The sequence below is a fragment of the Beta vulgaris genome, chromosome 7 (genome assembly GCF_026745355.1).
Source record: "Beta vulgaris subsp. vulgaris cultivar EL10 chromosome 7, EL10.2, whole genome shotgun sequence".
NCBI lineage: Eukaryota > Viridiplantae > Streptophyta > Magnoliopsida > Caryophyllales > Amaranthaceae > Beta > Beta vulgaris.
Genome location: NC_079208.1, coordinates 14,167,411 through 14,182,481, shown reverse-complemented (window position 1 = coordinate 14,182,481; position 15,071 = coordinate 14,167,411). Strand labels below are relative to the sequence as shown.

The following is a 15,071-nucleotide window of genomic DNA, read 5'->3' as shown; positions in this document are numbered from 1 at the left end:
TTACTGACTAAAAAATATTTTTAATGAATATAATTTCTTTCGAGTTGAAGAAAACCTGATCTCAACCTTTCTCTGGTGTTTGTTTTCTTGCTCATTGCAAGTATCTGTTAAATGTAACTATGTAGTACATGTCAAATGTAAAGAACTTGTTGACACAAATAACTCTTGTAAGATAATTGATTTTCTTATCTGTATGCTGCTTTGCTTTGTACATATTCTCTTTTGCTGCCTTTAACTAGTTGGGGTGATCAGTGCGATGCACACGTCATCTTTGCAGACGAAAATTGATCATAAATATGAATCATCTAATCTATGAATCTTTGTGGATAGGCTGTAATAGACATATAACTCAATTGGGATGGGGTGTAATTCAAATTTAGTAGAAATGGATGGAGCCTTTGTAGCCTACTTACAAGCAATTTTGGCTTGGTGACGAGTAAACTACTGTATTTTCTTCGAAAGTTATTTCACACATAGGTTCGTCTTGGAGATTATTACAGTCGAGTAGTAATATAAGTAAAATAAAAACATTGACTTGGATATAGAGATAATTAAGTAAGAGTTGCATTAAAGAGTGGAAATTGATTGATATAATGGAGCGAGAAATTGAGAATACGAAATAACATTAGAATTGCAGTCTTTGACTCAAAATAGAAGTCAAAAAGAAGGGAAAACAGAATGGGTAAAAGTGTGAAGAAATTAAGAAGCAGGAGTATATTTTCTTTTGGCCTATGTTAATATTTGGATAAGCGTTTCACTTACATAAACTATGTTTTACATGTTAGTATGCAAACTTGTAACTATGTTTCTCTGTCTCCAATTGACCTGATTGCTTTGTACCACAATTATGATATACGAACTGATCATATCTCTCTCTCTCTCTCTATATATATATTGCCGATGGCCCATGTGATGTGCTTCTTCCATCAGGCTCATCCTCATCATGCTTTTTGCCTGCTTTCTCATTTTTTTTCCCACTACTTGCACTGATCGTTCCTTTTGCTCATCATTCTCCTTACTCCATATCCTATTCTGTAATTTGTTTTTTGGCTCATCATTCCTTTTGCATATCTTATTCTGTATCATGCTCCTTACTTCATGGAAGCTTTGATATCTACTTTCTAAATTGATCTTTATTACTTCATATAGCAAATAAATTTGTATCTGCTTTCTGTCGTTCTTTTCCCCCTGTGATGCTTGGATTTATCGCCTAGTCCTTCCATACCGTGTTGACATGTCACTGGAGGTGCTGACTTGTAATATGTGTTAGACTCAGGAAGGAAAATAAGGATGCGGCTGTTCTCACATGGAAACAAATTAAGCCTTTACATCATCAAAAAGTTACCTCTTAGTCTCTCTTTAGACAATTTGGATACCCTAGTCTTCACATAGGCAAGAAAAATCCATTAAATTTGTCCAGATGGCAGATTTAGGGTTAGATTAGTTCTGAAAATCTGAGCATCAATTCAAGTGAAAATATGCTGGAACATCAAATCCATTACATACATGAGAGGCGACCCTGGCCATGGTTCCATCACTGCCCACATCATTAATGGTTTTTGTCAGTCAGGAGAGAGGGAGATGCAGAAAGCATTGCTGCCTTATTTAATCTATTTCAACCACATACTAAAGGTGAAACAATGCTCATTAGCCAAATTGCCTTGAAACACTCCTCTGCCAATTCAATATAAAAAAAAGATGATGACATTTGAGTTTAAGAAAAAGCAGCCTGCAAATGAGGCGTGTATTGTTCACTAGCCCTTCTTAAATTTTTATTATTTTCTTATATTTATTAACTTATAAACCTTTTGCTGATGATTTTACTTTGGGCTTTACATGCTGTGTCCCAATTTTTAAAACCAGGCCATGACTTTTCGCTTGTCTGATAAAATTTCTTTGGAAGCACAAAATCTGTGGAAACATGGACATATATCAATTATGCCATATTAACTCCTCAATCCTCATATACATATAATTTATGCATGGTCCCCAAGAAATTTTAATAATTATCTGGGATGCCTAAGAAGAGAGAGATTCACTGATTTTATGCGACGAAAGAGTATGATTTAGCATTCTCTATCGCTACAAGCCCTATAGCACACTATTACAGAATTTCTAAAATCGTTTTGCTTGTTTACTCAGGTCTAGATCTGAAATTTCACTGCCCATCATGAGAGATCTTGTTCCACATTATCTTCAAGATGCTGGGAAGGTATGTGTTCATTGTTGATCGTGTTACTTTGTTGTTTTCTTTTTTCTTAGAGGCTTCATGAGTTCTAAAAGCTGATGATGTAAGTTATGTTTAATTTTTCTAGTGTTACATATACTACAAGTAAACCTTTGTTCAAATTTGAAAATTAATTGCATACAGGCCTTGTACAGTTTTCTAACTTATATTGTGATTAACCTGGCCTTATGAATTCTGAAGCTGGCAGCATCGTATTAAGATTTATCTGATTTTTTTTCAAAGAAGAACTTTGTGCGCTTCTGTTATTGTAAACTTCTAGCTCGATCGAAAGAGCTGAGATTTTTACTTGCTTATGTGACAGGTTGTTTCATGTGGCATCTATAAGGTTATTCAATATGAGAGTTAAGACATGATTGAGATCATTGTCTTGCTGATTTTCTTTCGTTTATTTGTGTTTTCCTAATTTATTCTGACTTATCCTTTGCTAAGTGATGTATTCTACCTCAGATGGATCAGTACGAGAAACGCTTTAACCTTATTGCCAGTGATAAATAAGTCGTGCAAGGAAGAATTTTGGTGAAATTTGTTAGAGATGCCTGTCATATTCATCTTCCTTCACCCTAGCCATTGTGTTGCATTTTTTGGCTTTCATATCACAGAATTTATAGCGAGGCTCCTGACATTAGCGTAAGTTGACTCTTGAGAGATAACGGTGGACATGCCCTTAATTTAGATAAGTGTAAAGTCATTGTCAATGACAACGTGTATGCCCCCCAAACAAGCTTCTTATGGGCTGTTTGTTTAGAATTCCATACCAGTTTTATGGGAAGAGGATTAAGAAAGCGGCTCAAATTTGGGGATATACGAGTTCTATTCCGCAAATTTAGGGGGAGAGAATGTATTTGGGATGTAAATACATTCTACATCAAAAAGACTAGCTTTCCATAAATCAAAAGAAAGGGGAAGAGTTTTGCTAAGAGTGTTGTAGTTGTTTTTAAGAACAATTCATTCCCAATCTAATCCCATCACAAGACCAAACAGGGGCTTGACTACAAATTTTTGAAGTCTTTTCACAATTCAATCTCCAAAATTCTTTTTTCTCCTACCAAACACCTGTCAAACTTGTCCTAATTACTTGGTGGTTTGGGGATGCAATCTCTCTTGATGTATATCAACTTAAAGTGGTTTTTTTTTTTGTTTTGTTGATGAAACCTCATTGATCATCATACCATAATTACAACAAGAATTGTGTGTTTTTGCTACTGTGACTCTTGTATCCATGTCCCAATGATAAGCGTACGATAAAAGAAAGAATCTTTGATGATGAAACGTAAAGGTGTGCTATTACTATGTTATAGAAACTTCTCCTTGACACGGGTTCAGAAAGTCCAGTTTCACCAACTTAGTTCATGTAATTTTCACTGTTTCCGTCTTTGATCTTTTGTAATGGTCGAGTTGACTGTCTATGGATCACTATATCATTGATATTAAACTTTGTAGTCTTTGCCTGAGTAGTTTATCTATCTGGATAATTGTTATTGGGAATCTTGATTTTTTTGTTGCATTACTTTTGATCATTATTGATGTAGTCTCTACTACCATCTCATGTATCTATATGTATTTATGTTGGCTTGTAGGAGAGGCTTGACTATCTTGAGGATGGAAAGAATGTCTTTAGATTGCGGCTGAGATTATGTTCTTCCTTGTATCCTACTAATGAACGCATTAGGGATTTCTTTCTTGAGTATGATAGGCACATTCTACGAACTAGTCCTCCTTGGGGATCTGAGCTTCTTGAGGTTAGTAGATCTAATTCTTTCGACTTATATTGTGGTGTGATGCTAATTGCTAATTATTATCCATACTCAAAGTCTTTACTGAATTATGTGCAATTTTTTAATACATTTATTGCTTGGTTTTTGTCTCATGCGAGATGTGTGCTTAAGATTAATTGAAAAAGCATCTAAGCACGGTTTGTTTTTGGTTGATAGCCTTATTCATCAACAAGTACTTCAATGCTTATTATTTTATCGCTGTCTTTCCAATATATTTCACCCTGTAAATTTAGAGGAATTGCAATAGTGAATTTGGTAATTGAACTACACTGGGAAGTGAAGATTGAGAAAATGTAAGACCTAGTTGTATCCTTGACTACTAATAATGGGACATCTAAGAGAATCTAAACAAACACTTTAACAGCAGACAGGCTTCAAAAAATTCTCTTTAACACTTCTCCAAAAATCTAATGCAAAGATTGCCTGATGCTTTTCGAACCAAGGGAGAAATAGTGCCTTACAAAACTGTCCACCTGTTAGGCATACACAAATTCCACTCAAGAAGCAAGAACCGCGATATGCAGGAAAAGAGGGATAAGGGGAAGTGAAAATAGAAGTTTTCATATTTCTTACAACTGCTAAAGCATAATATGAGGACGTCACAGAAGCATGCTTATTCCAGCCAATTGTTTCATGTTCAGCATGAGAGCAAACTTTGTCTGACCTTCCAGAGTCCTGGACTGATCTTTGGATCTGCAATCACCACTGCTGTAAACTTGGTGATATGACCTGAAGAAGACAGTCCAGGGAAAAAAAACGCGGTCGCGGTCGCGTTCGCGGGAACGGTCACGTTTTCGCGGGAACGGCTTGTAACGTGCAAATAGAACGTTTCGCGGCCGACGTGGCGTGAATTTTTTTAAAAAATTCACATAAATATGTTTCAACTTTATTTGCATTTTTTAGTTTATGAAGCATTATTACAACATAATATAATCAAATCTAATAGAATATCATGTTTCATCAACTATATAATTAAATCATAGAAAGAATTTGGCCAATGTTTGAAAAAAACGGATGTAACGGGGATAAAAGCGTTCTAACGCGGCGAGTTTGCGTTACGGAACGGACAATGCGGCGAGAAGTATGTGAATTTTATTATGGCGTTCTGTAACGGGATTTCGCGGAACGGCAAATCCAAAATCCGTTACAGAACGGCCGTTCTGTAACGGAACGGGAGATTTTTAATTCCGTGAGAGACACCGAATAAGAGTTGGACTCTGGTAGAAGAATATAGATGTGGCTTGTTTTATGGTCTCGAGTGTCCTAGATGTCTACCACTCACCTTTTTTCTGAGCTTTCTCATCAATGACCACAAAAGGTACCAGAAATTAATGAATTTTGCATATCAAGGGTTTGAGTGTAAAAAAACTTTTTGTCCGTGTTTTACAATCTGTTTCTCCTTGTGTTTCTTCATCGTTCACTCCAATTGTTCACTATTCACTTATTCAGCATATCACTTTATTTCTTGTATCATAGAAAAAACAAATCAATTAACAATATATTTCAAGCAGTTTAAAGTTTGAAATCATTCAAGTCTGTGCATAAGCGGGTTATTGCAAAAATATTGTTACTGAACTTAGCAAACGTTTACTGTGCAGGCCATTAACAGTTTGAAGAATGTTGATTCCACTGTTCTGCTTCAGTTTCTTCACCCAATATTAAATATGCTTCTCCATCTTATTGGGAATGGTGGTGAAACCCTTCAGGTGCTCCTCCAAATTCTCTCTTCTTCTGCTATCTTATTTTATTGATTTATATCTATCAATTTCCTAACACTTTGTGCACAAGGGTGTGCTGCGGTGAATATGGGACAGAGGGGGTACTTAAGAAACACAGATGTCATAGTTTTGCATTTTCCTTGCCTATATTCTTCTTGTGTCTCTCAGAAAATTACTTCCTTACCACCTCTTATCGTCCAAGTGCTGCATAGGTGTTTGACAATGAAATTGGAATCCTAACGCTTCATGAATCTGCATTGCACATTTGCCTTCTTTTAGATTTCATGACCTCTGAGTTTCCCACCTTGAATATAGAAATTTGCCCACAAGCTCCTCGTGCTATGTGAGATGGGCATATGGTTTCTACTTTATTAGTTTTTTTGTTTAAGTTGGCATGCTTGATGTTTTGGGATTAGGGAGGAAAACACGTTGGGGTTATTTGTAACTGGAAAGAAATGATTTAATGTTTTGCAATGCAACCTTTGGGTGAGATTACTTGTGGGACCATCAACCATGCGGTATCGCTTCTTTTGTAAAGTCTAAAAAAATTATTTTAGAGGCAGTTCCTTGCTCCTTCTCATGTGTTAATCACTATTCAGTGCTATGTTCTTAACCTTCCACTTCTTCTACATGCTCCTTTTCTCTCTTAGGGATCCAACTCTGAGAAAATTTTCTATCGTTTTGTTGGTTTTATAGATCATAGTAGTGGTGATTAAGAATTTGTGGGAGGGTTCATTAGCACTTTCCATGTTGTCAGCTATAGAAAAATCTATGTATGAGATACCTTGTAAAACGTGATCAGAATCTTTATTTCTGTTTGCTTACTTTGATGGACTTCTTGTTTTCCTCCCTTGGAATTTCTCCATTCACTCTTTCTTTGGGTGGCAGGGGCTCAAAATTGCCGTCTTATTCGAAAAAGGAATGCAGAAAAAAGAATCGCGTCTTGCATGTAGAAGCTAGATTGCGAAAGGGGTTTAATTTCATTTTGGATTGTGTATTATTTTGAGGAATAATAGCAGCACCTACATAGATTTCATTAGAAATAGTCGACCATGAATTTTTTTGATCTTCTATATGGTCTTCCTTTCGAATAAATTTGCGAAGAGGCAAAGGTGAGTTGTGGCCAGATACAATATGAAAGCAAAAGGGATTATAAATGATGTTACTTATGTTGTGAGGCTTCAAAAACTAGATCTCTTATCTGGTGTGTAGAAGATATCTTGAATGTGAAAAATATATTTGAAGCATTCGGTGTCATTGATATTCTACCTGTTATGTTCCTGAACGAGAAGTTCTAAAAGTAGAGGAGCCTTCTGAAGGGTTGAAAACAGAGATGCTGAGTTATGGCTTTAGAAGAAGCCGGTCGTCCTTTGTTTTAATCAAGAAACTGTTTAGAATTTCTTTAATATCAGATACTTTCCTGCATTTGTCATTGTTGTTTTGTTTTACTGTTTTATGCAGGTTGCTGCCTTTAGAGCTATGGTTAATATCTTGACTCGGTATGCTTCTCTCATTCGTGATTGGTGGAAGTATGATGCATGATTTGATTGTTCTCTGTTGCTAGCAGATTCATCAAACATTTGCTAGTGAGGTAGTGAGTTAATGATAGATGGACCTCGTCTATGATACCATGGGTACATGACAGTTTTCGATTTGAATTAAACAGTACTAGAAGGAACATATACTAGAGAGAGACCAACATAAAGATAAATGTAGATTAACATTCACGATATTAGAGGTTTCTGATGGATCATCACATACAAAGAATGCGGAAATCAATTAATTGTTGCTGTTACCCTTATGGAAGTACGATATACAGAGTTATGCATGCTATTTGAAAGGGGGGAGTGGAGGGAGGGATATATAGTGTTATCAAGTTGACATGGGCACTAGATGGAGATAAGAGATCATTTATGCATAGTTAACTTTAGGTTGAAACTTAGTAGCAGACATAATTTTTGTTGTGATGAATGAATTATTTTGTCATTGTGATTGATCGTGGGTCGTCTTTTCAGCTCCTTGGACTTGTGATGTTTTCTAAGGAGTTACATAAAAGTGTTTTGCAGTTTGATTGACATTCTTTCTTACCAGCTGCACGCACTGTATTTTGGAATTCCTGCTTTGCAGTGGCAAATACGTTTTCTTTCTAAAAGATATTTTTTGTTGTCTCCCGGTTTGTATGTTTATAATATCCTGTTTCCCTCCACTTTCTGCGTTTCCCAATATTTCCTCAATGCAAATGCAAATGCAAAGGGTGAAGTATATGCTCTGATGCTGAACAATTAGGAGATAAATTCAATTTGCATCTAGGCATCCACTTATTTACTTTTCTTGTTTGTTTATTTATTTGAGGATCATCTAACTTTAAGTTTCATATAATTTGTTTTGTTGAGCTTGATTTTGTTGGATATGTATTGGAGTCCTCACCGTTCTAGTTTGAGTAGAGAGATAATTCAATTACTCACAGGGTACAGCAAGAATCAGTAGATGACGCAGAAAGAAATCGGTTTCTTATAAGCTATGTTGATTATGCTTTTGATGACTTTGGTGGCCGTCAATTACCAGTCTATTCAGGTCTTTCTACTGTGTGGGGAAGCTTAGCTCGTAGTAAGGTACTAATATCTTGTTTCATTTTTTTCTGTGTAATTATGAGCTTATATCTGCCTACCATATGACACCATGGTCAAGGTCTTCTTATCAATCTTATAAAATCAGATGATGAAGAGTTTCTGATGGCTGATGAGCTCAAAGCGTTGGCTACATTCCCAATCTCACCTACACCTTGCTCTTAAAATCATACCCGAGGAAATCTACCATAAATGAAAAAATATGTGCTGTTTGTTTATTCTCTGTTGCCTCTTTTTGTGTCCCCACCCCTGTCTCTCTTTCTCCAGAATGTGTGTTGATGATGTTGCTTTGATTAAAGTATGGTTTCCTAGGGCCTCATTGTTCCCATTTTCCTTTTCGATTTTCAGGTTTTTGCAAATTTAAAACAGAATTATGGAATTTGTAAACAGTAATTTCTCATTTTCTTGAGTGTTAAAAAATAAACATGATTAGTATAAGTTTGGCTAATCTTTCAATTTATTGTACAACCTTTAGGCTATATCATTTAATTCAATCTCTGAAACGAACAAATAGAAACTGATAGTGATACGAATAATTAATGATTCCATAGATTATAATTAAATGTTAGATGAAGATGCTAAAGCATGTGTTTTTTCTGGCCATGTGTTTTGAAAAGAGGGATCTTTTTTTTTTTTTTTTTTTTTTTAATTTCATTTGTGGGTTAGAGTGTGTGTGTGTGTGTGGGGGGGGGGGATGCATAATTCATCTTTTGGATGGTATTCCTTAAAGACACCATCTTGTCGAAAAACATTGTTACCAAAGCATTTTTGACAATAATTTCTTTCAATTTATTACTCCGTAGGATGTTTACTCATATGTTCCATAAAGATTCATTTTAATGTCTCTAGGCAAAAGGTTATCGCGTGGGACCAGTATATGATGATGTCTTGGCAATGTCTTGGTTTTTCCTTGAGCTTATTGTGAAGTCGATGGCTTTGGAACAAATAAGGCTATTCTATCATAGCCTTCCCACAGGTAGTTATCACTAGCTATCCATGTTAATCTTATTCATTTTGTCTTGAGTCTTGACTGGTTCATTTTGAAAACAGTTTTATGAATTTGGTCAGTTACTCTTGTTTGAAAAAGGTACTCGGCTTTGCCAATTAAGGGGAAGAGAAGGGGGGGGGGGTGGTGTTAGAAGGCCCATGTGATGCGGCGAGGTATAATATAACCACAAGCTAAAAATGGTATGTTTCAAGCAGTGTTACCTAATTCCCTAATTTCCCCGCGAATCGCGACTTGAGAAAAGCGAATTATGGTCCATTTTTGGTTCATTTTGGGCAAATTGGCGAATTCAAAAGGCGAATTAGATAGCGAATTAGGTAACACTGGTTTCAAGTTGCAACTAATAAAATATCCAAAATAGGAAAGTTTTGCAACTTCATAAATTTTGGAGGATGTATATAAAAAATTGAAACACTTTGACTTTTGCACTTGCCAACTCACAAATTTGGCCATTAATATTTTTAATTATTAATTAGTAAAAATTAGGGAAGATTGTCATCACTGGTCCTAAACTCCTAACTATGGTTGGTCCACGTCAGAAGGTCCAATTATCTATTAACTTCAAATGGTCCCAACTTTAAGGGGCATCTTCTTAAAATGGTCCCTCAACCTAGATTGACAAAATTGACATGCTAAGCTGGTTTAAGTGCCACTTGGCGGTTGGCACGATCTTATTGGCGCTTTCATAAAGTTTTCTCCTAAATTTCCTCCACTCACTCTCTTTCCACCTATCACAACATCCCACAAAAGGAGTAAGAGATTGAATTTGTTTGAGAAAAAGAATTTTAAAGCGCCGAAAACTCATGCCAAGTTTCACTTTAATGACATGTAAGAGCTAGCATTCTAGGAGTCCAACTGTGTATTGACAAACAATTTATATGGAATCAGTGACAATAAATTAATAGATATTGCAACATCTTGCTGAGGAGTACTTGAGTGAAGTATCATGGACTTTACCCTATGCCATACTATTACAAACTCATTACCGTTCATCTAATCTATGACCTTTAATTATCATGTGTATCAGACATTTTGTTAAAATGAGGAATTTTCATAACTGTCTTGGATGTATCCTTGTCGAATATTACTTTTTGTTGTGTACATTTATGCATCGGATCCACGGAATTAAAACTCTCCCGTTCCGTTAAAAAACCGTCGTTTTGTAACGAATTTCGGATTTGCCGTTCCGCGAAATCCCATTACCATAATAAAATTCACAATCCTTCTCGCCACTTTGTCTGTTTCGTAACGCGAAATCGTCGCGTCAGAACGCTTTTATCCCCGTTACATTCGTTCTTTTCAAACATTGGCCAAGTTGTTTATATGATTTAATTATATAGTTAGGTGAAACATGATATTCTAATAGATTTGATTATATTATGTTGTAGTAATGCATCATAAACTAAAATTGAAAATAAGGTTAAAACATTTTAATGTGAATTTTTTAAAAAATTCACGCCGCGTCAGCTGCCAAACGTTCTATTTCCCTGTTACAAGTCGTTTCCGCGACAATGCGACCGCGGCCGCGTTTTTTTCCTAGATTGGATCCATGAGGTGGCGCTGATAAAGTTAGATGGGTTTCTTATTTGATTGTACAGGTGAGGATGTTCCACCAATGCAATTGAAAGAAGGTGTTTTCAGGTGCGTTACGCAGCTGTATGATTGCCTTATCACTGAAGTACACGAGCGCTGCAAAAAAGGGTTGAGCTTAGCCAAACGTTTAAATAGTAGCTTGGCTTTCTTCTGCTATGACCTATTGTCTATTATTGAGCCTCGTCAAGTTTTTGAGTTGGTATGCTTCTTTCTCTGAATTTTACTTGAGCCTTGTTCTATGCTCTTAGAGTACAATGTGCACGTGTGTGTATTTTGTTTATTTATTTTAGTATACAAGTAAAAAAGAAGCGAAGTCGTCAATAGAGGGAAATAAAACATTACATTGAGAAAGAGTGGTAATTTCTGTATAAGTGAAGATCCTGCTGAATATTCTATTAAAAAATTCTCAGCTAAAGTCCTAGAGGCATATAATTAAGGGAGGCCGAGGATTTTAATCATCAGTTATGTGCATGGCTATAGAAATACTTTTGGCAAGAACAAATAAATCCCACAAGGACTAGAGTCAAGCACCAGCAACCTTAAGCTATAGGTATCTAAGCCTCTAGGAGCGAGATTGAGCAATTGGCAACTAATTCAATTAAATTAAACAACAAAACAACAACCAAACAATTTACCAACAAGGAGAAATGAGAGTATGCGTTTTCACCATAACACGTGTAATGGGTATTTGTCAAACCAAATAAGATAAATTTTAGGCGAGATATTAAATGAAGTGGATTAAATGAGGGAGATTTTAACCCGAAGTTCAATTTTAAACATAGAAGGGTGTGCCTACTAATTAGGTTGATTTACTACTCTCTTATAATCGATCATCAAAATATAATTATAAAATTTGTGATAATCTAATAGAACTAACTCACTAATAAATTGACCACATTGTCATTGCTAGAACAGTTAGTCTAACATTAGGCATTCCAACAATAGTGGGTCCATCACAATTGAAGCATTAAGAACCATCACAGATCTAAATATTAATCACCCAGAACTGCAATTTGATTTACAAACCTATAATTTCAACGTGGGTTTCGGTCCAAACCTAGCGTCAAACTACCGTAGTCCGTAGCTATGTATACTAACAGTATAAGATAATCTACTACCGATATAATCATAAAATCTGTGATCTAGAGATAATAAGCTAAAATTTAGTAGAGAAAGTATAATTAATGCATAAACAATTAAAGCACTAAAAAAAGTTTAACGAAATAACTGTGCGAAGAGCTCAATTCATTTTACATGGATTAGATTAGTCGACTCTGAGATGAGATCATCAAACATTCAACTTCAGTAAAATCCAAGGTAAATGTTTTTGTTTCTCTAGCTAGAAATGTAATTTATTCCGAAAAAACTGTACTTCCTCCCTATTTTCTTTGTTTTGCTAAATTGACTTTGACACTGTTTGTTTTCCGACTTTGACCTTCTAATATTTATGAATAACAAAAATCATAGTCATATGGGATCTTTTAGATTCCTCTCCTTATATAGATTTATAATATCGAGTATCGACTTTCTAGAAGTTTTACTTACCTATAACTAAAGTTATTAATGTATAAAGTTGTGTGTTGGCAAACATGCCAAACCCTTTCGGTTCAACTAAAAAAAGGAGGTAGTATGTACCAATGACAACATATGCTAAACATGGAAGAGTAGGATACTAACAAAAAAAGTAAGTCCGCCCATTTTTGCAAAGTTTGCTCGAGCATGTGTAATCTGCGATTTTCCTAGAAAATATTGTAGATCTTGAGTGATCTTGCAAAAATATGCATGCTGTAGTGTGTTTCTGTACTCAATAGCCTGACAAGCTTTAATAGACTTATTTGCTCTTGAGGTAGCCCTAATGATGCTTGGTGTGTGAAATATGGTGTATCCAAAGGGAAGACCTGCCCCGAGAAAAGAGCAAAACATAGAGAAGGACCATTTGAATCTCTCTTTTTTCCACCAAAAAGTACTACTTTTTCACTTTTCCCCATTATTTTACATTGAATGATTCAAAAAGTACCATCTAAAAAGATTCAAAGTGACATAAACTCTTGTTCATAACACAATGTAGCAATTAAAAAAAAAAAAAAACGAGGGAGTAGATTAACAATGAAAACCTTCACATGCACCAATATTTAAGCTGGACAAATTCATGCTCCCTCCCTCTCACTTGGTCCCAAATTGATGACACATGGCTCCCTCCAACAAGAATCCTTGACCTAATTTGAAAACTTTGATTTTAGGTATCTAGTCAAGGCAGGAATAAGTGTAAGGTTTCAATTGGTTAAGTCCATACTATCCTATATGTCATGTGATGAAAAGTAGGGCCTATAGGGAAATTTAAGATCATATCTCCTTCTGAGGTGCTTACAGATACCAATACAATGATCTAAACCTCTATTTATTCTCTGCTTCAAACTTTAGATATTCGTTAATGATCCTCTCTTCTATCAGCATGTATCTTAATTTTGCCAACATAAGTGTCCATTCATGACAAATGAGCTTTCCTCCCAGCTAGACTTTAGAAGCTTGTCTCACTTGTTCCATGCCAAAACATGCATAGGATCATCACTTGGAGGATTCTTTGGATAAGTAAGAAGAGGTTTGAATCCTAAAGTGGCTCAGGAGTTAGGAGGAGAATATGTCAAGAACAGGGTTATAGATCTTGAATGTGGTTGCAATCATGATAATGGGTTGAGAATCACTTTGGACTGCTATGTGGATGATTCATGGTTGTTGTGGCTTAATATCACAGTTGTGGTAAGCTTAAGAACCTTCACTCTGCCGTCCTGATGAGGTGATATGACCAAGATGAATGGTTAAGAGTAGTTCCAGTTCAGTGCACTAATTGTTATGATGGATATGCAAATTGTGGATAGAAGACAAGATAACCACCTCGTCACCTGCCAGACAACCCCAAAGACAACCATAGTCCTCTTATTGAAAATTCAAATCACGTGGTTCAAGATAATCATTTATGTGTTTGATTAGAGTTAGAGACAAAGGATCACCTTAGGCCTTGAAGTACTCAAAGGTGACCAATAACTAAAGCAGAGAAAGATGACAATAGAATTAGCACTTGTACTTGTAGATCCTCCAGATACCAGAAACCTTTTGAAGTATAACTTATTATTTAAGCAACCCGGGTTGTCCTAAAAGGTGTGCATACTCTTTAGTTCAATAAAGTCGCACAATTTCAATAATGATGCACATGAAATCTTCGCACTTTTCTTGAGCGCCTTCTCATTTGATCCTTTATAATATATTATAACTTTTTATTTTTGTGAAGTTCTGGTGAATTTGTCACGGTCATTTCATCGTATGTTTTCAATTTCTTATTCCAAAATAGGCTCAGAAGTATATGCTCAAATTTGAATATGTTTTAATTATGAGTGTTACCTAATTCCCTAATTCTCACGCGAATCGCGAATTGAAAAAAGCGAATTATGGTCCGTTTTGGTCCATTTTTGGCTCATTTTGGGCGAATTGGCGAATTCAAAAGGCGAATTAGATAGCGAATTAGGTAACACTGTTTATGGCCATAGTGGAGAAGTGGACTGTTGCTGCAACTTATCTGACTCAAAATTTTCTCCTATTGCAGGCGTCCTTGTATCTGGATAAGTTTTCTGGTTTATGCCAATCTGTTCTTCATGACTGTAAGCTTACCTATTTACAGATTATATGTGATCATGATCTTTTTGTGGAAATGCCAGGACGAGATCCTTCTGATAGGTAATAATTATCATCTCCATGCTCAACTTAGCTTTCTTGTTATACATACTATTACTTCAGTCCCGAAGTCATTTTTTTATAATTGTTGTGCATACAATCTAATGTTGATGGTATGTGCAGATATCGTAATTTTTTTAAAGCAATAAGTATTTTCTTTATGATTTTGATGGAATATACTCTAAAGAAATAGGATAGTTTTTTGATTGCAGAAACAAGTTCCACATGGGTTTATAGTCACTATAAAGCTTCATGACTTTCTGGTACCTGTAGAAAGGGGAGACCAACAATGGTACTTAAGTTGTAAGTGTTGTGTCGAGAGCATGAGAGATAGATTAAGGTAAAGACGGAAGGAAAGAGTGTGATGAGAAGAATGGA

General features: G+C 35.6%; 1 protein-coding gene across 1 annotated transcript in view; it reads left to right on the top strand.

The window, feature by feature from the left end:
• LOC104898793 (guanine nucleotide exchange factor SPIKE 1) overlaps positions 1-15,071 on the top strand; it is a 38,926-nt gene that overhangs the window by 15,081 nt on the left and 8,774 nt on the right. The window contains exons 14-21 of the mRNA XM_010685902.4: positions 2,143-2,212; positions 3,826-3,987; positions 5,622-5,729; positions 7,203-7,240; positions 8,209-8,353; positions 9,218-9,344; positions 10,973-11,166; positions 14,566-14,696. Of these exons, the coding sequence (XP_010684204.1) occupies positions 2,143-2,212; positions 3,826-3,987; positions 5,622-5,729; positions 7,203-7,240; positions 8,209-8,353; positions 9,218-9,344; positions 10,973-11,166; positions 14,566-14,696 (975 nt within the window). The remainder of the gene's footprint in view (positions 1-2,142; positions 2,213-3,825; positions 3,988-5,621; positions 5,730-7,202; positions 7,241-8,208; positions 8,354-9,217; positions 9,345-10,972; positions 11,167-14,565; positions 14,697-15,071) is intronic.